Source organism: Rhopilema esculentum, chromosome 17, assembly GCF_057945365.1.
Source record: "Rhopilema esculentum isolate cy_ngs chromosome 17, ASM5794536v1, whole genome shotgun sequence".
In the NCBI taxonomy this organism is placed as follows: domain Eukaryota; kingdom Metazoa; phylum Cnidaria; class Scyphozoa; order Rhizostomeae; family Rhizostomatidae; genus Rhopilema; species Rhopilema esculentum.
In genome coordinates, this window is record NC_142831.1 from 3,987,090 (window position 1) to 4,010,549 (window position 23,460).

The 23,460-nt window shown below is 34.8% G+C and overlaps 2 protein-coding genes across 2 annotated transcripts in view; both read left to right on the forward strand.

The window, feature by feature from the left end:
* Positions 1-587: 587 nt before the first annotated feature.
* Positions 588-16,085, forward strand: LOC135682684 (phenylalanine-4-hydroxylase). Its single transcript, XM_065197673.2, has 14 exons — positions 588-737; positions 4,564-4,659; positions 5,680-5,854; positions 6,956-7,044; positions 7,543-7,610; positions 8,166-8,216; positions 8,775-8,873; positions 9,808-9,854; positions 10,297-10,432; positions 11,249-11,318; positions 11,858-11,914; positions 13,281-13,376; positions 14,117-14,253; positions 15,267-16,085. The coding sequence occupies exons 1-14, from the start codon at positions 663-665 to the stop codon at positions 15,424-15,426; spliced, it is 1,356 nt and encodes a 451-aa protein (XP_065053745.2). The 5' UTR covers positions 588-662; the 3' UTR covers positions 15,427-16,085.
* Positions 16,086-16,770: 685 nt separating this feature from the next.
* The window catches only part of LOC135683009 (protein AMN1 homolog), a 41,874-nt gene continuing 35,184 nt past the window's right edge, over positions 16,771-23,460 (forward strand). The window contains exons 1-6 of the mRNA XM_089113549.1: positions 16,771-17,294; positions 18,295-18,439; positions 19,666-19,855; positions 20,224-20,248; positions 20,937-20,993; positions 21,293-21,488. Coding sequence (XP_088969675.1) covers positions 17,124-17,294; positions 18,295-18,439; positions 19,666-19,855; positions 20,224-20,248; positions 20,937-20,993; positions 21,293-21,472 — 768 coding nt within the window. The 5' untranslated portion in view covers positions 16,771-17,123 and the 3' untranslated portion in view covers positions 21,473-21,488. The remainder of the gene's footprint in view (positions 17,295-18,294; positions 18,440-19,665; positions 19,856-20,223; positions 20,249-20,936; positions 20,994-21,292; positions 21,489-23,460) is intronic.

Here is a 23,460-nt window from a genome sequence, read left to right on the forward strand (position 1 = left end):
TAATCGCATAAGTAAAACTTTTTACATGCTTTCAGCGGTCTGAGAGTATGTCAAAAAAAGATTCCACTAGGAGGTTCTATCGACATATTGTAAGTGGTCGTCCAAAAGGGAGGGGGAGGGCCCCCGTTTAAAATTTGTGTACAAAATAGTATCTTGCTTTGTTTGGACACAATATGCTAAAAATAGAAAAGCAAATGGCAATATACTGTATTTGTCTGCTTTCCTTTATTTTGATTATTTCTACTTTAATAACAGTGGAATCCCGCTATCGCAAACCCCACTTACTATTAACTTTAGCTATTAATAACTTAACGAAGTATGAAAAACAATCCTTTTAAATACAACGAACACTTGTATTACGAAAATTATTTGATCCCTACAGAATTCATGATCGGTAGATTTCATTGTACATGCAATTTAGTTTCGATCCCTCCCTTTCAGAATTAATCCTCCTTGAGGTTTTTTGGTCAAATAATAGTACAGTACCTAAATTTGTAGACAACATTGTAGTAGTTTTCATGACTAATGGCTGTCTCGTTTAGCGAGCCTCGATTGGCTGACACACCCCCTGTTACAACCACGTGATGATTTGTTTTCAATCAAAACTTAATTTGCATTTCGTTGCATCGTGGTGGTTTGAGGATCTTGCGAAAAACAAGAAAATGGACACTGCATCTAACCCCAAGAAAAGAAAGATAGAAGAAAACGATATTAAAGAGAATGGAAACATTTATCAGGTCAGATATCTTTTTCATAGGTAAATTGTCTTGAAAACAGGTTGACTTGTATGTGCGAAAAGGCTCCACGTTGCTGAAGAAACGGCTAGGCCAAATATCTTCATTTTGAAAAGATTAAATGCCCAATGAAGGATTTAGTTGAATTCGCAGTCAATACCCAATTCGTCAAGTGATCTTACAACTACAATCACCAAAATAACTGTTCAAGATCATAAATAAATTTTACAGTTCAAATACCCTTACATAAAGCACTCGTCTAGTCGCATAAATTTCGTTACCCTTACTGTTCATTTCTTTGCATTACCTGCGGCAGTCATGGTCAACCACCTACGTTTTTCGTTGTATTGTAATTGTTATCTTGAGGGGATTTTAGCGTATCGGCTAGCTTTTCCTGCACGCGTTTATAAGTGATGAATTTTAAATGCGTAGATAAATTCATTTGGTCGAGCATTTATTAATGGGGGTCGGTTTAAAAAGAGTTCCTGCAGAAATGAGCATATTCTGAAAGCATTCACGCTTCTTTGTCATTTCTGTAAAACTGCCTCCCACAGGTGTTGTTAGAAATAGCTCCTATGCATATACAGTCACAGAATATACAGTTGAGGATGTTAAATATTGGAGTGCAAGGGTGTCACACCGCACAAAAATGGAATAAAGCTATTAGCATATGACAGGGGGTCTGAAGGGGCCGCAGCCTCCTAACGTTGAATAAGTTGTTGTGACTGGCACCAAATCTGGTAAAAACACTAAACACTCTTTTCTTTTTATAAGAACAATTTTATAACAACACAAGCCTCAAACTTGGTCTAAAGTTAAGAACAAATTAAGAACAAGCTGAAGCTGAGCTTCTGCAAAATGCAATTTTGAACAACGTTTTGTCTCAAAAATAAGGATCTGCCATTTGTTGGTGCTTTTTTGGTGAATATTCAAAATTGTTTGCAAATGAGGCCTGAGCACATACTGTTCACACTGTTTACACGCTATTAATCTAAGAACAAATTAGGACAATTCAGCCTCAGCTTTTCAAAAAAATTAAAACAGTCATCCTGAAATAAAATTTCTTGGTTCTTTTAAAAAAAGTGTACTCCACAAAAAGTTTGGGGACACAACAGGCCAATACCTCTGATAATATTTTATTTGCACGAGACTTGTAGGTAGAGTTCTACCAACAGTACAAGCATTTGTAAAACCTCATTCTCATTGATTTTTAGTTACTTTTGAAATTTCAATTGTCTCCACAGCAGTCTAAATTGTTAATAGCATTCCTGATGTTTTCAATTTTTGCTCTTTTCTAGTTAATCAACTTCCACTTCAGTGGCTAATTTATATCATGAAATGGATATTAATTAAGAAGTATCCATCAAGGAAATAATTAAAGGGCTGAATTGAACACTCATGACTGTAAAAGGCTTGATTTCCTTTAATTACCTTGATAATTTATCAAAGTAGCTCTCATAATGGCAGTGGCTTAAAGTTTAAATTTCTTTAAATATGATGTAACCAATCTCATGTAACCAAATATATAACAAGGTTGCAGCCTTTGACCACGTGCTGCAGCCTTGAAAAACATTCAACACCATTCACCAGCAGGTAGAGATAGCTATGGGTTTGAACAAGACAACAATATGAACAAAAAACAGGTGGTCCACATTGTGCTTTCACAACACTGTGAAAAATGATTATGTAGCTAAAGTTATAACCCTGAGAAAAATAACTAAAAATTATTAATTATAACCCAAACACCCAAGTATGATATGATCTGGCAATTGGTCAACATTTGTTCACAAATCCAGAGTGTGCCAAAACTTATAGTAATGACAATTTTCAAAATCATTAGGCAAACATACACAAAATACCAGACACGCTTCCAGTGTTTACCCTTTCTAAGCCTCTTTGTCTAACACACAAACTCAATCCCACAACTAGTCCTCCCTCACTAGATCATGTTAACTTCTGGATGCTCTTTCCCCTTCCTGCTTCCAGACTTGTACAACTTGTTTTCATTCAAAACAAAAGTAAACAAACTTGATTTTTCCTCTCTCACTTCCTAATCCTTTCTCCCTTTCTCTTGTTAGGGTCTAGCTATAGGCTCTAAGAGTTTACATCATAGCCTGTCTCTGAGAGTTTACATCAAAACAAACAATACCAACTTGTGTAGACAAATAGAGTTTGTTATCTCTCTTGGACTCTTCAACTAAGTGAGAGGTTAGCAGTCACTTATTTGTAAAAACAAGACAACTAATTAAAGGCATCTTTCTTCTTCTCACTTTGCTTTTGATCCACACTTTGATATTTGAGTTTTCAGCTTACTTTCAGTCATCATCTGATGTTTGTACTTTGAAGAGTGTCAGACCAAAAGTGCTTTAGTATGCTATGTCTTGCCATCTTCAAATTTTGCAGTACCAAAAGCTTATTTATAATGTAGCTATTCTGCAGCTTTTATGCTCTTCTAAGTCTTCTGAGGGATGATGTACCTTCAAAAACACTGTAGAGGTGGTTCTTGGGCCCATCTCTACTATTAGCCCCTTAGTTTTACCTATGAGCATGACAACAAACCAAAATTCAGATTTTAATTATTCTGAGGATAGGGATAGTTGGAAGTTCATGGTAGCCAACCTTCTGATAGAAGATGGTACCTGATGATAAAGTCTTCTGATGTGTTGGTATCAAAGCTTTCCTTATGATTTACATAAATTTACAAAGTGAAAGAGGGTTGGCAGTTTTCTCTAATTTTTGCCAAGCTTTTATACCTTAACATATTATACAAATTTTTTTAACATTTTGCCATAACCCAACCCTTGAAAAATGCCCAGATTCTAGGGCTGGACACCCCTTGACCCCTTCATTAAACAAGTGATAAAGGTATGCATACGGGTGTCTTGTATTTCCAATTTCTATTAGTCAGATATCTGTATCTAGCTCTAGAATGTTGGTATTACTTTAGTACCAATCAAATATTCTTGATGAATACGCGTTGAATACATGATATCAATTTGAAACTTACATTAAAAACATCACACATCTTGTTTTTGCTTTGATAGTTTCCAAATTTCTCAACCATACATCACCATATAATCATAACCTCAACCCATATTTCCATCATACATCTTGCTTTAGATCCTCTATGTGCAATAACAGCTTTATAGATTATGTCTTGATAAATTCAACTTACCATCTTAGTTCGACAGTATAGACAGATCTCGTGGATTTGCCAAGGGTCTGGGGAGCTGGTTTCATTTCCCCAAGTGAGCTTTAGGTGGCTTTGGGGCTTATGTTTTATATATAAACATTTTTATTATGTTTAGATAGTTTCATTGCTAGAGATTCTTCAAAAATGGTAGCTGTGTACAAAGATCTTAAGATAAAAAAACTTTAGAGCTAGCTATTTCAATTTTCCAAAATAATTGGTGCTAAAGTGGAACGTTTAGTAGCAACATCCCAGATTCGATTCTTCTCAATAAAGTAGCTTTGTAAAATAAAAGTTGCTGGTAAATTTGAGTTCATCACTAAATTGCAATTTCAGCTAAGCAAGGGACACAGGTAGGGGAATTGTAAAAATTAAATTTTCCAGGGTGCACTGACCGAGAGGCAGGGGGTGGTACAACCACCCTAAAGCCCATAAAGTATTAGAAATGTCAGAAAATCTGCTCCTAGCTTTTCTTAAAATGCTATCGTTAGCCCCCAAAATCTAAATTCCACTGTCTCCATGGTAGATGTGCATGTACTATTGGTTATCTGTTTGTTTTGCTATATGCTTCTTAAATAATACATTGTTTAAGGTGTAAATTGCAATTATGTTCATATTGGTCATTATTTCTTGTTACAGAGTAAGAAGAAGTTTGATGATGACATTATCCTCCCAACATCACTCTCTTTCACCACGTCTTTGGAAAATCTTCAGTCACCCCTGAAAGTCATTAAGGTAAGCTTTATCCGCTACTTTTTCACTGCCGGTAGCTATCAAAGTTGTATATCGTAATCATAACAGATTTTGAATATGTTTATGCCAATTGGATGTAGGTAAGATTCTTATAACCCCAAGTCTGTGCCTTTGCCAGTCTAGGGAGCAATCGCTAGCTGTGGTGCTCAAAGACGTTTCCAGGCCCCTTTGCCAACAAAGTTGGTTAACCGTATTTTATATGCCGAGAGGTTTGAAAATTTGTGGATAATGCCCCCCCTAGATTGCCAAAAATTTCTCGTTTTGAAACAGATTTTCTTTTCAATGTGGATGCCACACTCCTAATGCCCCTCCCCTCCAATACCGATCGCCCAGTATGTGATTGATGTTAAGGTATAACTAACCTAGTGTCAATTTAATATACACTCAGCCATAGTTTCAGTTGCGTCCAGTTTCATTAATAAGGTAGAATCTACAATACCTTCCAAGATTGCTTCTAACGCCGGGCAATCTGCGTTGTAATTTTTTAAATTATATCTTTCCTTTTCCAAATATCACTATTTCAAACCCCTTCCCCTAGAGCAACTTTGAAAGTTCAGGAAAATTTCACTTGACTCATAGGAAAAAGCCTCTTTCCCAAAGTCCCACAGTGTTTTAAAACAAAAAAAAATGCTTGAAAAGGGGAGAAAGGGTGGCCGAATTCGCCCTTGCGTTAGAGTTCAAGAGTTTTTGCAGAGGTTGTAAGCATGCTATCAATATAACGAGGGGGCTCGCAAAATGTTGTAAAAAACAATAGCAAAAATAGAAATTGACTACTTTTGGCATTAGCAAGGCGGCTCAGTCCCCCCAGCACTAAACCTCTGACTATAAGAAGGGGGCAGATTTCCGTAATGATTTGAATCTGTTCACCGACAGTCTGTACATAAAGGCTTTTACAAATTGACAGTACTTTTATATATGGTTCCTTTGAGATTAGGCGCAATTTTCTGACAGGGTACTTACCTCCCTCTATCAGGCCTCCGACTCAATATATCTCTCTCACAGGAGAATGGCGGAACCGTTTTGCGAGTGGAGTCACGACCATCCAAACATGATGCAGCAAAGCAGGATTTTCTGGTCAATCTTGACGAGAATGACAATCTTGGAGATATTTGTGAAAAGATTATGAGTAAGCTTAAACCAGTTGTGGCGAATGTTCAAAAGCACGGAGGAGATCCAGGTAGTTTAATGGTATTATCATATTGGGGGCCTATTTAGGGACGCCTGCACAAGGTTAGGGCAGGAGGGGCAATGTTGATTCCGAGGGCAAATCGTATAATTTTTCTATTAAAATAATCGAGTATTCCTTAGTTGGAGGGGGCGAGATTGGGGTAACATAATAAAATATTAACTTGAATACAGTGCCACCCATACAGCTGAGTTTTTGTTCATCAAAGATTCTAAACATAGAGAAAATGTTGACAAATCCATACATAAAAATGGGTATTAAACGGCCTTGCCACTATTCACAATATATTTGGTTTTATAAAAAAATCATGGCTGCAATAAATGGGCTGGTTGTAAAATTTTGATTGTCCGCTAAATTTTTATAACGATTTATCTTCCTTAGGTTCCTGTAGTACTTCTGAGGAAACACGTCGTTTGTTTATCATCTATTATCTTTCCGCTCTCTCTCTCTCTTGTGGTTAATTTTGTCACAGACAAATTTTTTATCCTTTGCGTTTTTGGGCTGGTGTTAACATCTTTCTAATATTTTTTAATAGATAATAACATAAGGAGAGTGGTTTAAGTGGTCATTGAGTATTGATAAGATTCTATAGTATTTTCTTATATTCCGGGGAACTTCTAGCCCCTTCTGCCCCTTTTCGAAGAGGGCAGGATGGGCAGCTGCCCCTCCAGCCCCCCTGTGTAGGCACCCCTGGGCCTATTAAGGGGGCTAAAAGCCGATACCATCACAGCTAAAAACGAGGAGGGAGAAGATTCTCTCCTAAACTTGATTTTTCGAAGCTGTAGCCTACCTAGAATCTTCATAGCACTTAAGTTTCCATCGAAAGACGCAAGTATCGTAAATTAAGGTGGCCACAATCAGTCGAAAGAAATCTATAAGGGATGCTTTTAGAATGACTCTGTATAAGTTCCAAACCGCTCTCCTGCCAATATGACATGCAGCTAATCATGTATAGAAAAATTTCTATGTTTGTAGTTAATGATATCAGTTTGTAGGAGTTTTATGCGCAACATTGTAACTATGAAGAATATTGTAGAATTATCAAGGAAATTAAAAGAGTATTATTAACGGAATTGTTGTTTTTCCGTTTAGTGCCATGGTTCCCAAGAACAATTGGCGATCTAGACCGGTTTGCAGACAGAGTGCTGAGCTATGGAGCAGAACTCGACTCAGATCACCCTGTAAGCTTGAACTCTGTTAAAATAGTCACTATACAAGTTAAAAACATGACCCATTCAACTTAAGAAGTCCTGTAAAGGACAGACGAGGGACATTAATATTTCTCATTTTTTGTTATATGTTTTCCCCTTCTCTTTCCTTTCCTTTCCTCTTCCGTCAAATATAACAGTATAGCATTTTTAACCCTCATACCATCTTTATTTATTTCATTCAATTTGTACGTATTTTTTCCGCTTACGATATGTTTCTCCAATAAATCTAAAGTCCTCGAATAAGCCCCCACCTTCAAACAAGCCCCCCCCCGAAGAAGCCACTCGGGGGCTTATTAGAGCACTTGTAGTTGGTTTCTTCGTGTGTCTATTCGATTCCAATTCTACCAAGCAAAACCAGGTTTGAAGTCCAAGCAAAATGCTTTAAGGAAACTCGACGATTTTCATGTCTCTCTTTCTGTACTTTACGTGTCTGCTATGCTGACAGATTGATTTTGTTATTTTTAATAGGGCTTCACAGACAAAGTATATCGAGAAAGGAGAAAGGAATTTGCTGATATTGCCATCAATTACAAGCAGTAAATACTTTTATTTCTTTGACTGCAAATTTTTGTCAGCCAGTATTAATCAGATTTAAAGTTGGAAAAATATGCAATACTGGGGTTACGGTTATCAAAGCACTATGTTGCTATGATATCACAATATACTTCTTGAACATCATTACGAGAGTATTTCTATAAGGACAGAAAACAAGACTGTAGGTATGTACTCACAGAGCATGCTCGGTACCCCTTTGTGTAAAAAGGCTTTGATTTTTTAATGAAAGAAAGTGAAAAAAAGAATATCTAAGAATTAAGAAGCTTGGTGTTAAAGTATCTTTAATGAAATCTGCTTTCTTTAATCAAATCGTTCGCAGTATGTTTCTTCATTCTTTGCCAAGGAATTCGGAATTCAAATGATTTTCTTTATGGATGTTTTCGGCAAATGGGGGATTAAAAAGGGTCAAATAAATCGAGCATTTCTAATGATAGAATCACCCTTTGATTTGACTTGGCCTTTGATCAGGTTTTAAAGGGCTATATTATTTTGTTTGTTATATTAAAGTAGCTCTTGTATTTTGTTATCTCTTTCAGTTACCAAGAAATCCCTACCGTTCAATATACTGAAGAGGAAGTCAAGACTTGGTACGTTTGAAATTTATTTGACAGTCATAAAAGCCTGAATTTATCAGTTATAATATTCCAAACTCGTACCCAGGATCTTTAACTTACGTGTACTTTGGCTTACTAATTTACGTGTATTTATCGTTGTTCATCCTCGTTGCATTGCGGTGTTTCTTATTTGCTACAACTTTAGCTTATGTTTGTAAAAACGATCCAAGGCTGTAAACTTTTGTCGATCTTTATTAACTACTATATATTGCTTAGCCATTAACACCCCCTAACTAATGCCACCTAATTGACACCCACGAGCAATTGAAGTTCCCGATACTTCCAGGGACATAAAAAATAGATATATTAACATCCATAGAGGGAGTAGTTAAAAAGTGGCCTGATGATTGCATTAAGGGTAAAACTCGGGATCGCAACTTAAAATCGTCTTGTTTTATACAGCAAGAGCGTGTACAGCTTTGCATATACGGTATTGAGTATTACATGACAGATCAGTACACTGTTATTTTCATTAGCTCCGCAGTTATGTGTAAAAGAATTTGTACAAAAGTGTGTACTTCTTTTTTGCAGGGGGACAATTTTCAAGAAATTGACTACGTTATTTCCATCCCATGCTTGCAAAGAATTGAATTCTGTTTTTCCAGAGCTTGTGAGTGACTGTGATTACAGGTATTAAATTCTGAATGTTCTCATACTCATTCAGTTCATCAAATTTACGTTGCGATAGCCATTTTAATATTATATGAGTATGATACTTTTGTAAACATGCTTACTGTTATAAGCAAGGTGGTGTGCTATGGAGCAAAACTGGCCTGCCGTCACCGTTTTCTGTTAGGGAAAACGTAATATGCCAGTGGTTACTATAATCATATTTCAATGGACATAATCAAGTGTTTTTTTTACTTCATGTAAATTTTACAAGGGCAGCAGTGACAAGCCTTTTTTGGAGGAGGGATAGATTAAAGAATAATTTTCGAAAATATTCCGCTGGAAAAAGTTTAAAAAATCAAGAAAGTGCAACGACTTCCAACAAGATTTTTAATGCATTTTCTGACAGCATTAAAAACACTCTCTTGTTCCTTGCCCCGATGTTAAAGTAATTTCACATGCTCTTTGGGTAACTGAATACTAGCAATAAACAAAGTAATTGGCAACAACCTTAAATTAGACAAACTAATCACCTTTGTGCATTTTTGAAAAAATCTACTGAAAAACTTATAAAGTTCTTGAAATTCAAAAATCTAGGAGTCGATAAACTACTGGTATGTCTTACCTTTAGCTGAAAATCCATCTTGTTGACTATTGCAGAAATATCTTATTGTCATAATTTTTTGGGTAATAGCAGAAATGACGTTAGGGATGGTTTAACTTAGCGCATGCGCGAAAGTGAATTTGGTCTGTTGCACGGTCAGAGTTAAACAAGTGCAATCCTGCATTTTAACTTGAAGAATAAAGACAAAAATGAATGCTTGTGAAGAGGCAATTTTTTCCCTGAAAAAAGTTAGAAAATTTGTTCTTGATTCGCTACTTGATTATCTCCCCCTCCCAGGATGCAGCTAGCCTCTTTCAACAGCTATTTTATAATTGGACTTGTTTTTTGCAGGGAAGACACCATTCCTCAACTGAGCAAAGTCTCAAATTTTTTGAAAAGTAAGAATCGCCGTTTTGTTTCGATTCATAAACATGATAATCAATTTTTGAAAGGAAGTTTACATTAGGACAAACATATACATTAATTTCTAATTTCCAACATTACAATGTGGCAAGGGGGTGGGGGTGGGGTTCTGATGAAGTTTATTTGGTCTTGCAGAGAATGACATTTATTTGGGGCTTACCTATAAAGGTTCTTATTCTAGGAATGATTTTTCTATATATCAATCAATGTTATGCTTATAGTGTAAGGGTTTTCCTAAAAAGCTTTCAGATATATCGTTTTTTTATCTTTAATATGGTGCACTGATTTTGCTTTTAATTATATGGAAACTCTTGATATTTTTGTATCTCAATTTTTTATCAAATATGGATAATTACATCGTAATATCAGATATTTTTACAGAATCACAAAACTAAATTGTCTATTTATTTTTTGCAGGAAAAACAGGTTTTACACTAAGACCTGTTGCTGGTCTTTTATCATCAAGGGATTTTTTGGCTGGCCTGGCTTTTCGTGTCTTTCATTCCACACAATACATCAGGCACTCCTCTGTCCCGATGTACACCCCTGAGCCGTGAGTACCGTATAACTTTTCTTATTGGAACATCTTTTGAGTATTAACTCTAAAAATTCTTCATTTCGATTATTAACGCAATGATATCCTGAGTTTCACCTGCACAGGCTTGTACGAGTTGCCTACCCTCTCTGTTTGAATGTGCTTAGTATCTCCCGCCTACGATGTAAAGAAGGAACATGGATAACAGAGGCTGTTCGATGCCTTAGCTGAATGCTCAAAGATATATTTTTTTATTAACAGAAACAATTTTACCAAATCAATCTAAATCTGATGTAAACTTGCATTCGGATACAAGGGTGTTTTACGCGTTCCCTTGGACCTCCATTTCTCTGTACCGTATCCTTGAACCTATTCCCAGCTCTCTCTGGCTGTACATACATAATGGATGCCCCCAAGATGTTCCATTTTTTCTAATACCAAATTTGTATATCACTAAAGGCACACTGGCTGGAGAGGGGCCAAGAGGCAAGTGGAGACACCCTATCCCTAAAGCATCATAATTGCCCAAAACATTGTTGAAAAAGTCTACGTTAAGCCTCCAGCCTAGAATATCACATGCCAAGATAATGCTCTTTTTAATAGCCTTCATTTCCTTAACACCCCGTTTTGATATTTGCCTTACATGATATCAATGACAAATAAATTCCATAGGAGTGGAAATTATGGATAGATAATTGTTAAAGAGAAGTTTCATTTACAAAGATAACTTAACTGGTAAAGTATTTGACAAACTTATAAAAAGGTATTTTTCAATCATTTTGAGATGTAAATTAATCTTTCAAATAAATTCATCACCAAACCATTTTTTTGTAGTGATGTATGTCACGAACTCATCGGTCATGTCCCACTGTTTGCTGATCCAGAATTTGCACGATTTTCCCAGGTGAGCCATTCAATAAAATTTTCTCCAAGTATTTAATAAAGTATGACTTTGCAGGTCATTTTTGCTGCCTAGAGCTTGATCAATCAAAAGAGAAAAATTTGTTTGAAACATTTTATTGAAATTTCAGATAAACACTATATTGAACATAATCGATTTTTATTTCAAACTTTCAATCTGGTTAAAATTTCTCATTTACATTTCAACAGAAATGAAAATTCGAAGTATTAAAAAAGTTCGAAGTTATAGCTTTACTTTTTCATTAACCTTCTGCCGACGTTACTCTGATGTTTGGAAGGGTTTAAAAGAAAAGCTTATTGGGTGATGGGGGCCGAGGGGGTTCTTCAAAATAGCCAAAGGAATTATTGCTAACGACATTTTAACTAATTTGTTTTAGTTTATTAAACGTACTTTGAAAAAATAGTATTCTTAAGCAGCGCTGTAATATATTTGTCTTCACTGATGTTCTTTTAACCATAGTAAATTTGAATTAATCTGTCTCTCTTTTATAGCCTTTCTAATATAATATTTATTCTGTTTAGGAAATCGGCTTGTTGTCTCTTGGAATATCAGACGAGTGGGTTACGAAACTTGCAACGGTATTCTTCAATTCAAGTCTTATTATATGTAGAAAATAGCGCTTTGTTTTGTTATCGGTGACGTAAGATCACGTGATCAGGGAGTTAGGGAGAGAGATTTGGAGAGTTGCGCGCGTTTTATGAGAAGAAATTATAGTTAAGCTTCAGCCATCATTTTAAAACCGTTTTAGTTAATATAGTTTGGAAAAGGGTTCTGCAACGTGGGCAGATCATTCAGATTGTGTTCGAGATTGTAACCTTTCAAGCCATCTAATACAGCACGAACATCTTGATCATAATAATTGGTGAGTCAAAGAGCAGCATTTTTCCCACATTATAAGTTTTTTTTAAAATCAAGCGAAGTTTAAAGTATCTGTCCTTTTCAACCAGTTGAAAAAACAATTTGATTCGTAATAAATAATTTTCAGGAGATATATAACTACTTTCTCAGTAAATAATCAGCTTTTTACGCCAATTATAAAAATGTTCTTATTTAAATGATTGAGAATGCTTTCAACTTATTTTTTCAGTATATATTTATATATTAGTAGTGTGACAAAATCAACACAAAAGTCAGAAAAATGAGTGAGCAAGGTTTGAAACTCCAAAATGACATCAAAGTCAGCCTAAAAGTGCAATTAGAACGTTCCTGAATCCTAAATTAATACAAGATTCCCGTTGACTAAGAACCCGCCTAGACTAAACTGAAAAAAAAATATAAAAAGCCTTTCGTCTAATAGAAGCTTTATGACACACAGATCAGTTTTTATTACCGACTTAGATTCCATCAAATGTGTTGAAATGCCTAGATTTCACCAAATGCCAAGCTGACCCTTCGCTCCATTATTATCGATGTGATATTTGTGAGTCTTAAATCGATTTTATAATGCTAAATTATCGTCAAAAGAACCCATGCCGTGTGGGGAACTGAAAAGGCTTGGTTCGGACTCTTTGATCAATTTCAATTTTTTTGACCTCTCCTTAAACCAGGGACCTGCAGAAGGTTGTTAGTAGCCCTTGCTGCCCTGCAGAAGGTTGTTACTAGCCCTTGGACAGGAAGAAATTGCGCATAAATGCCTTAGTGTTGGGGGTCAGACGCATGGGCTTGCCGCGAACCGCTCTCGCACTTCAGGATACTAGAAAGTTGGCGCGCAAAAATAAGTCGGGACGCTTATTCCTGCATTCACGTTTTATTCGTTGTTAGAACTTTTAGAATTCTTTTGGGCTGACAGTCCTTAAGTACGAATAATCATTTTCAGTACATATTACTTGGCAAATCGCAAATATCGAATCATTCATAAACAACATTACCTCTTTGATTTAGGCCCCATTCGAGCTGCGTATAGGTCGAATCTTTTATGACGTAGATTATTTGTAATTGTCGTAGCTTTACTGGTTCACTGTGGAATTTGGTCTGTGCAGACAACAGGGTGAGATGAAAGCTTACGGAGCTGGACTCCTTTCATCATTTGGAGAATTACAGGTATTCCTATGTCTGACAAGTTTCTCCAATTTTGCTCAGATGAAATGCCGAGTGAAAAATGAAATATTGTATCGAACAAAAGTAATGTACTGAGCCATAGTATCGAACAGTTTGATTGACATTAAGTATTACGTGTTTAGCTTATTTGATTATAGAGTACAGAAGTGATGACGTCACAAAAACATGTTTTCGAATTTTTTAATTTCTATCCAATAAATTGAAAGAGCATCACGAAATACCTCTTAACGCGCAAAATCAGTTGATTTTGTCACAAATTGGCTGAGATATGGCCACATGAGCACTGTATCTTGCCCCATCAAACCTCTGTAATTTGGTTATGGTTCATAACTTTATGGACCAGGCCAGAATAACAGTAATCCGTTAGCAAACTTTAAAACTTTCATTGGCCATATCCCGCCAAATTTTAAATATATCTAGCTGATAATGCACATTGAGAGGTATTTTATGCCGCTCTTTCACATTATGTGGTCAAAATTGAGAATTTCTAAAAATAAATTTTTGATGACGTCACACTTCGGTACTCTATTTCGAGGACAGTTAGTTGTATTATGAATGGATAGAAGGAATATCCACAAGTCTTTATTTTGTGGTTTCGCTCCTCATTAGTATTACTATAAGAAGTTGTCGTCTAGAGAAATGATTGTAGTGGTGAAATCTCTATTTTTCAATATTATAATTAAGTAAATTCTTTTGCTAGATATTTTCAACTTCTTTTGCAGTATTGCATTGAGAGTAGTGAATGCGAGAGACGGGCCTTTGATCCAGAAAAAGCTTGTGTTCAGGAGTACCCCATTACCAAATTTCAACCCGTGTATTTTGTGGCAAACAGCTTTGATGATGCCAAAGAGAAATTGAGGTAATGTTTTATTTTCAGGTATTCAGGAAGGCCGTTTACTGCCTAAGAGAGTAGCCAACTTCTAAGGCTTTGCATTTCGGTGTTTATTAGTTGACCAATTGTGCTTGGTTAGTGACTAAGGTTTATCCACGTATTTTTGGTTATAATATTTTTGCTGCCAGAGTGAAACAATGGGTCGAAAGACCCATACATATTTTGCCATGAAGGATGTCAAATTGTTTTTGCGCAATGATAGCTATTAAAAGTTAGAATTTTGAGTGAAGAAACAAAGATATGGGATCTGCAAGAAATTCCATGCGGTTGTTGTTTCATGGTCATTGAAGTGGCCTAAAAACTAAGCCATTCCCCGTCCTTGATGTCAACATGAATGGGCATTGTAATCAATCATTATTCGATTTCTATAGAGTTCTAAAGTGATGACGTCATAAAAATTAATTTTTAGAATTTTTGAATTTAGATCCAATAGCCCGCAATAGCATCATGAAATACCTCTAAATGTGCAACATCCGTCTAATTTGTAACAAATTGGCTGAAATATGGCCATATGTGTATTGGCTCTTTCCCATCAAACCTCTGTATTTTGGTCTCTGTTCATAACTTTATGAACAGAGCCAAAATAACACTAAATCCGTTAGCAAACTTAAAGTTTTTCATTGGCCATATCTTAAACGATTTTAGTCATTTTTGACTCATTTCGCATATTTGAAAGTATTTCATGGTGATCTATAATGTTGTGTGGTTAAAATTCAGAAATTCTAAAAATATGTTTTTGGTGACGCCACATTTTAGAACTTTATTGTGATTGCTTACAATGTGATTTATTATATTGGAATATCATTTATCAAATTGGAATCAAATGCTGATTGATAACGATGCGCATGCGTGTTGACTTTAAAGATGGGAGAATGGCTTAGTTTTTAGACGACTTCAGTTCTTTTGTTTTCACAACAATGTCGTCCTCCGTCGATGTAGTGATGTAGTGGCTTCTATCTACCCAACGATATTTCTTCCAGATCTTGGGCTGCACACATACCAAGGCCATTCCATGTTCATTATAATCCATACACCCAGTCAGTGGAAATAATCGAAAACAAAGAGCAATTGGTTGATGTCATTGCTGATCTCAAATCACAAATTGGCAATCTTATGGATATCGCCAGTAGTATGAACTAAACCTAAAGCAACTTAATTCAAGGAAGTTTATAATGGCCATTTGTTTGGATTTTTTGGTTTTGTCGGTAGTGAGGTGTAATTAATGTCTGAAGTTTGTCTTTTGAAAACATGGGTAGAATATTTTGTAGTTTAGCATTGTAGTGAATTTTTTAATTTTTAGCACATCGATTGTACTTTTACTTCGAAGTTGATATTTCATTATCTTTATGGTTCCCTCTTTTCTGATTATTTCAACTTGAAGAGGTTTCACCCTTTTTTTATCATATGCTTGCAATTTTTTGTAAATGGAAAGAGTGTGACAGTATAACTTGAATGAGCGTGATATGGATTTGAGAAAAGGTTACTGAATGTAGATATTCCATTATCTTGATTAGAATGTAATACACCCTAAAAGTATTGAAATATTCCTTGCTCTTCAGTATTACTTTGCATCTTTTTAGTTTGCATTATGTATTTCCCGTGAAACATATTTAAATTTTAAATTTCTCCTGAAAGGATATTTATAAGCAGCAATATTTAATTACTGTCGCAAATATTTTTCATTCTTGAATAAATAAATTTAGTTCTTTCTTGAATTTCAGTTCAATTGTAAGAAAATATGATAATCCAGGTCATTGAAAACCTAATTTGGTTGATGAAATGCTGAAAGTCTTTTTGGATCCATGTTTTATCTCTGGCATTCATTGCTATTGTTTACGTTGACTAGTGCCTTTCACTTGCTGATTCGAAATATATAAAATGTGGATTGTATATATATGAACAGCTCTTACAACTTATGTCATATTGGCAAATGCGTCCACTACACTTGCCCAAAGCTCATCGCTGTCGCCATTGCCAGCAAAATTTCTCACACAGCAATCTCTTGCGGATGAACAAAGCGCCATGACTAAAATACAGACCATGCTGTTTATGTATCTTTTAGCGGGATAGGAGAGAAATGCGTCGATGAATGTTACTTTAAGAAAAATCTTATTCGGTTCATTTGGTGTTTTGTAATAGTTCGTAATGTGTCGTCGTGGCATCTTTAAACAAACAACAGCAAAAGTTGCGTCATATTTTGTAACTCTGTCCCAGCCCTCCGTATCAAACCAAAAACACATTACAACAAGACATTCCCGCAGTTATCAAGCAGCCATAATGCGGAGATCTTTTAGACCACAAAGTCTTTGGAACATGAGCCTCTTGAAAGTTGTCGAGTCAATAGATTTGCACATCATTCAAATACCAATCCAGCCATTTGAAATTAAAGGCACAGTTTTCTACCTTATGTCGAAAAGAGGTCTTATAGAGGATGGTAATATCAGAATGGTGAGTGATCTTTCAATTATTATTGAATAAGTAGATTACCTTATAGTTAAAAATGTGTCTGAAAAAGGGATCATGAGGCTATTTTAACTACCTTCCTTGAATATTTGATTGAAAAATCTGAATTGAAAAAGCTTTTTTCCTCAATGGTCAAAGACAAGAAGCCCAAAATCAGTTCTCCGTTTCTCAGGATTAACCCTAATTCCAGAACTTGAAATTTTTCCGTTTCTCTTCGTCTAAGCGTTTATCAGTTTCAGTATTCTCTAGAAAATGTACAAAACACGAAGTTGTTCCTGAATAGAAGATATCGAGCTTCCTGCAGGGTCCTGGGAACAAGTTTCCTAATCGCGCGAAATTTTTCTTCTACGGAAGAGAGGCTCAGACAAATAAACATGGCGAGTGTTTACGTTCCCAGCAAACTGCTCAACCTTTGTATTCGCAAGGTTGCAGAGAAAGTAGAAGATAATATTGACGAAATAGAATTACTCCCAGAAGAGGTAAAAGATAAGTTACTTCATTTGGTGTCGAAAAGAGGGAGCCTGTCTGATGAAAACATAGGAAAGGTGAGTGGGTTGTGTTTGCATAAGATTTTGCAAGTGTTCCTAGAATAGAAGTATCCACAGTATCAGCAAAATCCGAAGGTAAGACTGGTCTGTAAATGCGAATGACACAAACATATGCAAACTTTTGAAATATATAACGAAAAAAACAGCGACGCTGTCAACGGCATCCCGGTCAGGCCGCCCAGTTGCCGCCACCAGTTCATTTCCAGCCAATTCATATGATTTGAAATCTCATGAATAAAGTGATTGAATATGCTGAAACTAGGCTCTAAAACAGTATCTACTACAAATGTAATATTTATGATAATATGCGAATACTGTAAGAAAACCCATTACTAAAATTTTGTCAGTAATTCTTTAATCTTATTTCAACGGCCAACAATAGTTCTTTGGAGTGATTTGTTTGTGATTCGAATATATATAATTTTAAGCTACAATAACGTAACTTGTCTAATTCGATTATTTACAAAATATACATATTAAATCAACAATTTTTAATAATTTTTAAATACAAATTTACAATAGAATCATTAAGTGTAGCATACGTTGCATTTACAGGTTGCCCAGTCCCAGTTTTTAATTAATCTTTTGGATCAGATAGTGGTAGGCAAGCGAGCAAAAAATATTAGTCATATGACTAACATTTTGTTTACGATAAAGATGGATGATTCCATATCAAATTCTCAAGTTCATGTAACCAGCCGTCTCATATTTGGCCAGTTTTTCAAGCAAGGTTGTTGCATGATGACACACTACAGGTAATCACAGGGGAGAAGGTATATTGTGGGAGGTAGTAGATAGTGTAGAGATAACTTTGTCTATACGGAAGTTTTTGCCGAAATGCACTTGTCAAGATTTAGTTGCATTATTAAGAAAGTAATATAGTGGGTAAATCACCCAACAAAGTTGCAATGCCATCCTAAAATTAAGTTAATCTTATCAAATATGATTAACTGAAGTTATGAAATATGCATAGTTTCTGTGAAATTCTTATCCGTAGATTCTGCATGGAAATGTCATTGAAATAGATTTATCACATTCAGAAGTTACTGATGCTGGGCTTAAAGAAGTATGTAAATGCAAGAAGTTAAAGAAATTGGATTTGAATGCTCTAAAAGGAAACAGACAAAATATTTCATCAGAAGGTGACTAAGGATTTTCTTTTGATTTATCATGAGAAGCATTACTATAACTATATTCCTATAACTTCTAAAGAGGTGGTAAAAATTACAGAGAGAGTTTTGTCATTCTCATTTATGGTTTGGTCCCCGCTGCAATTACAAATGCAACACTATTCTTTAAAACTCTCTCTATTTAAAATTCTTCAAAACTCTCTCTAAAAATGTGTTTAAAAACACGCTTTTTTCAAGAAAAAATAAGAAAAGTTTTTTCAAATGTATTTCAAAAGATTTTTTTGGCAAACATGTTAGAAACTTCATGCTGATCAATAGATATGAAATTTAATTTGCATCTGAGCATAAACAGAGTAACTTTCTTATCATCAGCTATATTTTGATTTTCTGTTGATTTCTTGTTAGGAACCTTAGAATTAGCATGCATGTTAAGTGCTTTTCATTTCCCTTTTACCTGAAAATAATTCTCCTTAACAAACAAAGTCATTATGTGCAAGAGGAAAGAGACAGAAACTTTTTAATTTGAAGAAAGGACATGGTCTTAGTATTTTAGGATGTAGATTTTTGCTAGGATTAGAAATAAAGTGTATATAAGTTAATTAAAGTTGAAATATTAAAAAAGAATGTTTTTGTTTAAAATAGATAGATCAGGAATTAGTTATACATCATACTAGGATCAAAAAGCATTTGTCTTGGCCTGTTATATTTTAGCCTTAATTGTCTTCAAGATATTAGTATATTTTGAAATCAATCCATACTGCCAACATATATAAATAGATATTCATAGATATATATATAAGATATATATATATAGATATTCAGAAAAAACACTATTGCTTAAACGTTTTGACCAAGTCTTCATCAGTAAATCTATATTATTTTTATCATAATCGTTGCATGAGCTTTTGATAGTATTTATATATATATATGTATATGTATATATACATTAGCAAATTAAATATACATTACCAATGGTCTAGTGTTTTCTACCACAATCTTTCCAAGAAAACGATGTTTTTTCTTTTTAAGAATAATCTCAGTTTTGAAATTGTATAGAATGTGAAGCACTAGATTGTATTGTACAAGCCACTGGTCAATAAGCTGCTTTGCCCCTCCAAATTTGACACTGTCCCCACAAGGGTTATTCAGTCTGAACAGTCATTCATTTTACATTTTTCTGTCTAAATTTTTTTTAAATATTATATTTTATTTTGGTGAATATTATATAATATTTTTAGGTATCAAAATGCTAGCCCAAAGCTGCAAACTGCTGGAAATTGCTTTTTTAAGGAGGTGTGAATTGATAAATGATTCTGCCATCTCAAGCTTAACATCCTGTTGTCCAAACCTAACCCAGCTAAACTTGGAAGGATGCAGTTTCATTACAGACAAATCTGCTGAAAATATAGCAAAATGTTGCCCAAAAATGTAGCCCTATCCTTTGTTTTTATGATGTTTTTAAGCTAGCAGTGCCTTTTTGACATAACTAGCCATGAGGTTATAATCCCTGGATCCCAAGTGAATTGTCTTTTTTAAAGACAATATGCCATTGTCCCCTTTTCCTAGAAACAAATTTTTTACACCTGGTATCAGAAGTCTCTTTAGTATGTAAGCTAGAAAAAATGCAAATTTGGTTTCTCCGGGGTTGCTGGCAGATATGAGGTAAAATTGTCAAAATGCATACATGCTGCTATATTGTTTCAGGGCATCAGAGTTATTAACTCTCAAACCAAATTTTTGAAAAAAGAATGATTCATAATTCTTCAATTGCTATCTTTGAAATTCATTTTTTACAGTTTTACGATAATGTTTTTGCTTCATGTACAGGTCTTTAAATCATAGAATATTGAAAACAAGGAATTTTAAATACAATAATGGATTCATTTTAGTTTTTTATTGAGTATTTAAGAGCAGAGTGCATCAAGGGGGTGTACTTGTTCTCATCTTGTTTTTCTAAGTATCAGTGTTCACTTGAAGTCTCTGAATTAATTGAACTCAATCTCTTACATGATGGCACTAGTTTATTTTACTCTCAAATATCAAAACACTGGAAAAAGATATCATTTTTGAACTAGCTAATATTGCTGATTATATGATTGGAACTGGAATGATTGGAATAAACTGGTGGTTTTGACACCTAGATAATAAAAGCAAAATGCTGATATTGTAAGAACAAATAAAATATGCTAGGAGAATAATATGTTTTAAGAGCCAAAAGAAGCATTCCAAAGCATTATTGAAATACTTCAACTTTCTTAATCTACATGACTGATACAAGTTACAACGTTTCATTCTCCCTAATGCTAGAATCAGTTATAAAAAAATGGTCTCACAGTTGCTGGAGGGAAAGTTGTTAAAGAAATCCCTTCATTCTTTCATACAAGTGGCAGTAAAAATTATTTACAAAGGAATTAAAGAAATTTCTATAGTCAAGTGAAAAAGACCTTGTTAACACTATATCTCATCCACTGGATCAGATGATTGTTAAGCAGAAATTTCTCATTTCTAGGTCTCAGACAAAGGTCTTGAATTCATCTCACTTGGTTGCTGCACCAGCTCATTAGTGGTGAGTATGAACTGTTTTTAATTATGGTGTATTGTAAGATACCAACAAATAAATTATTTTAGATAGCTTAATCATCCAAGCTTAATCATGTCATGTCATGTCATGTCATGTCATGTCGTGTCGTGTCATGTCATGTCATGTCATGTCTTGTCATGTCATGTCTTGTCATGTCGAGAATTGTTTGAAAAATAGATCAAGAATTGACTGCTTGGTTGCTGCGAGTAATCTATGCAAGTATTTAACAACTTAGACTGGATATACCTATGAAGAAGATTCTGTAGCTGGAATCATTTTTGTAGGAGATACACGTTGGTTACTGCAAAGATGTTACTGATAACGGCATAGAGCTGATTGTTAATTCATGCCCAAATATTCGAATCCTGATTTTTCATGGATGCCCACTGACCACTGAAAGATCGAGAGAAATGATTGGACTGCTTGGGCGAGCAATGCGTCAATTAAGCTGGACAGTGTACTAGCATATACGACTATCGGGTAAGTTTTGTTCACATTAACGTTTTTAATGTCAATGTTTATGTGTTTATGAGGCACTCAAATTGAAACTGCTGGAATGTTGAAATTCAGAGAAATGGAAGACCCAGTAGAGGCATCATGGTGAATGAGAAGAAAGTGAAGATGAGCTAGATATCTTTTTTTCTAATGATAAAGGAGAAGCAGAAACTGAAGATCGATATATAGTAATACTCAGACAATATCAAGAAACTTTTCTGCTATTTTTGAAATCCATCATGTAAAACGAGATTTTTCTAGTGTTTAAAAATTTCGGTAAGAAAAAATTTCGGTTTAAAAAGGATTGGTGGAACTAATTTTTGGTTGCCCTGATTCACTGAAAAAAACCCTACCGAATTTTTTGGTACTTAATGTACGTCACAAGGAGATACCACTGAGACATGCAACCCTGTGGCCCTTAAACAACAGAACCATCATCAAGAACAAACCAATTTGAATACTGAGAAGAATACAGAGATGTGGGAATTTCAAAACTATGAAATTCTTGTGACTAAAGCGTTTGTATGCATTAAGAGACCCACAGTGGGATCTAGAATATCTAAATATTAAAAAACGTAGTAACTCGCATCCAATCAGACAAAAAGACACGAAATTTTCAATATTTACTTAATTCAGCATGGTGATTTAAATCCGAGATCCATTTTTTATGATTTTGAAGATTTTGCAATGGAAATCCATGACGTCAGGGTTTATGGTAAAGATTTCACACTTTTTTGAAGTCAAACTACCACATATACACTCACCAGATATACGTTTTTCGTATCCAATGATACCCAACAACCTATCTACGCCCCTTGGAACTGTTTCATCACAAAGTCGTTCAGTGAGACATGTAATGAAAATCACTGTTTACCGGTCTGGCATAAGGTGTGATAACTGCTAACATCGAGCAGTTAGACATTTATCGGCACCGAGCAGTTAAGCATGTATATATGCGAATGTCCCTGTAAAAAATTTTGCATTTGAGCTAATGTCTTGAACTATAAAAGCACAATATTCTGTTTTTCATCAGCATGGTTTCAGCCTTGTTGGTAATAACAAGTTGAGGCAATACTGAGTGGAAATTTAATATTCGGAGAAAATTTTCCAAGCAATAATGTTCACTTGTTCCCACTTTTCGTGTATCTTCAAAATGGGTGGCACAGATGTATTGAATGGCACCTTTGCTACTGCGGATTCTAATAGGTGTGCATAAAATCTTCTTGATTTTGAACCAGTTACCATAAAGGTTTAGACACCCCTTATAATCTATTTACATACAGTACCACTTCTAGGTTCCATATTACATAGCTAGACACAATAAAAAGACATTTTCTTCGTAAATAAACAAATATAATTTATCAAATCCTGATGTTACATCATGGTAAAAAATATAATTTTCTATGTATACACGTCTCTATCAGTTCCAGAAAAATGTTTATTCATGAACAAGACACAAGTTTCTTCCACCATCGCCTGTTCTTCGATTTATGAAGACTCTGGTTAAGTTGATGGATGACGTCATTCAGCTCGTTATTCGCATCATGCGCCCCACGTAGCTCTTCTTCAAGCAAAAACTTTGAATTCTTTTCCTTCTCTCCTTCTTGGTTTGACTCCTTAAGCTGTTGCATGAGCATCTGGTTTTCACTCTCAAGTTCATTGATTTTATCTCTCTGCTCTTCTTTCTTCGAGTTCAATGAGGTAATGTCTGATTTCATTTCAAGACTATGATCCAGATGTTTTTGATACTCTACAATCATTGTCTTTAGCAATTTGTTCTTCTCTTCTTCAAGGGTTTTATTCTGGAAATTGAAACAACAGTGATGTGTAAATAATAAATTACTTTGAAACAGTTTTTCTTTAGAATTTATTAGAATATTTTTCTATGCATTTTTTAGAAAGACAATGGTGTTAATATCCAGTCAACAAGCTATAACTCAACTTACGTTTCCTTCCA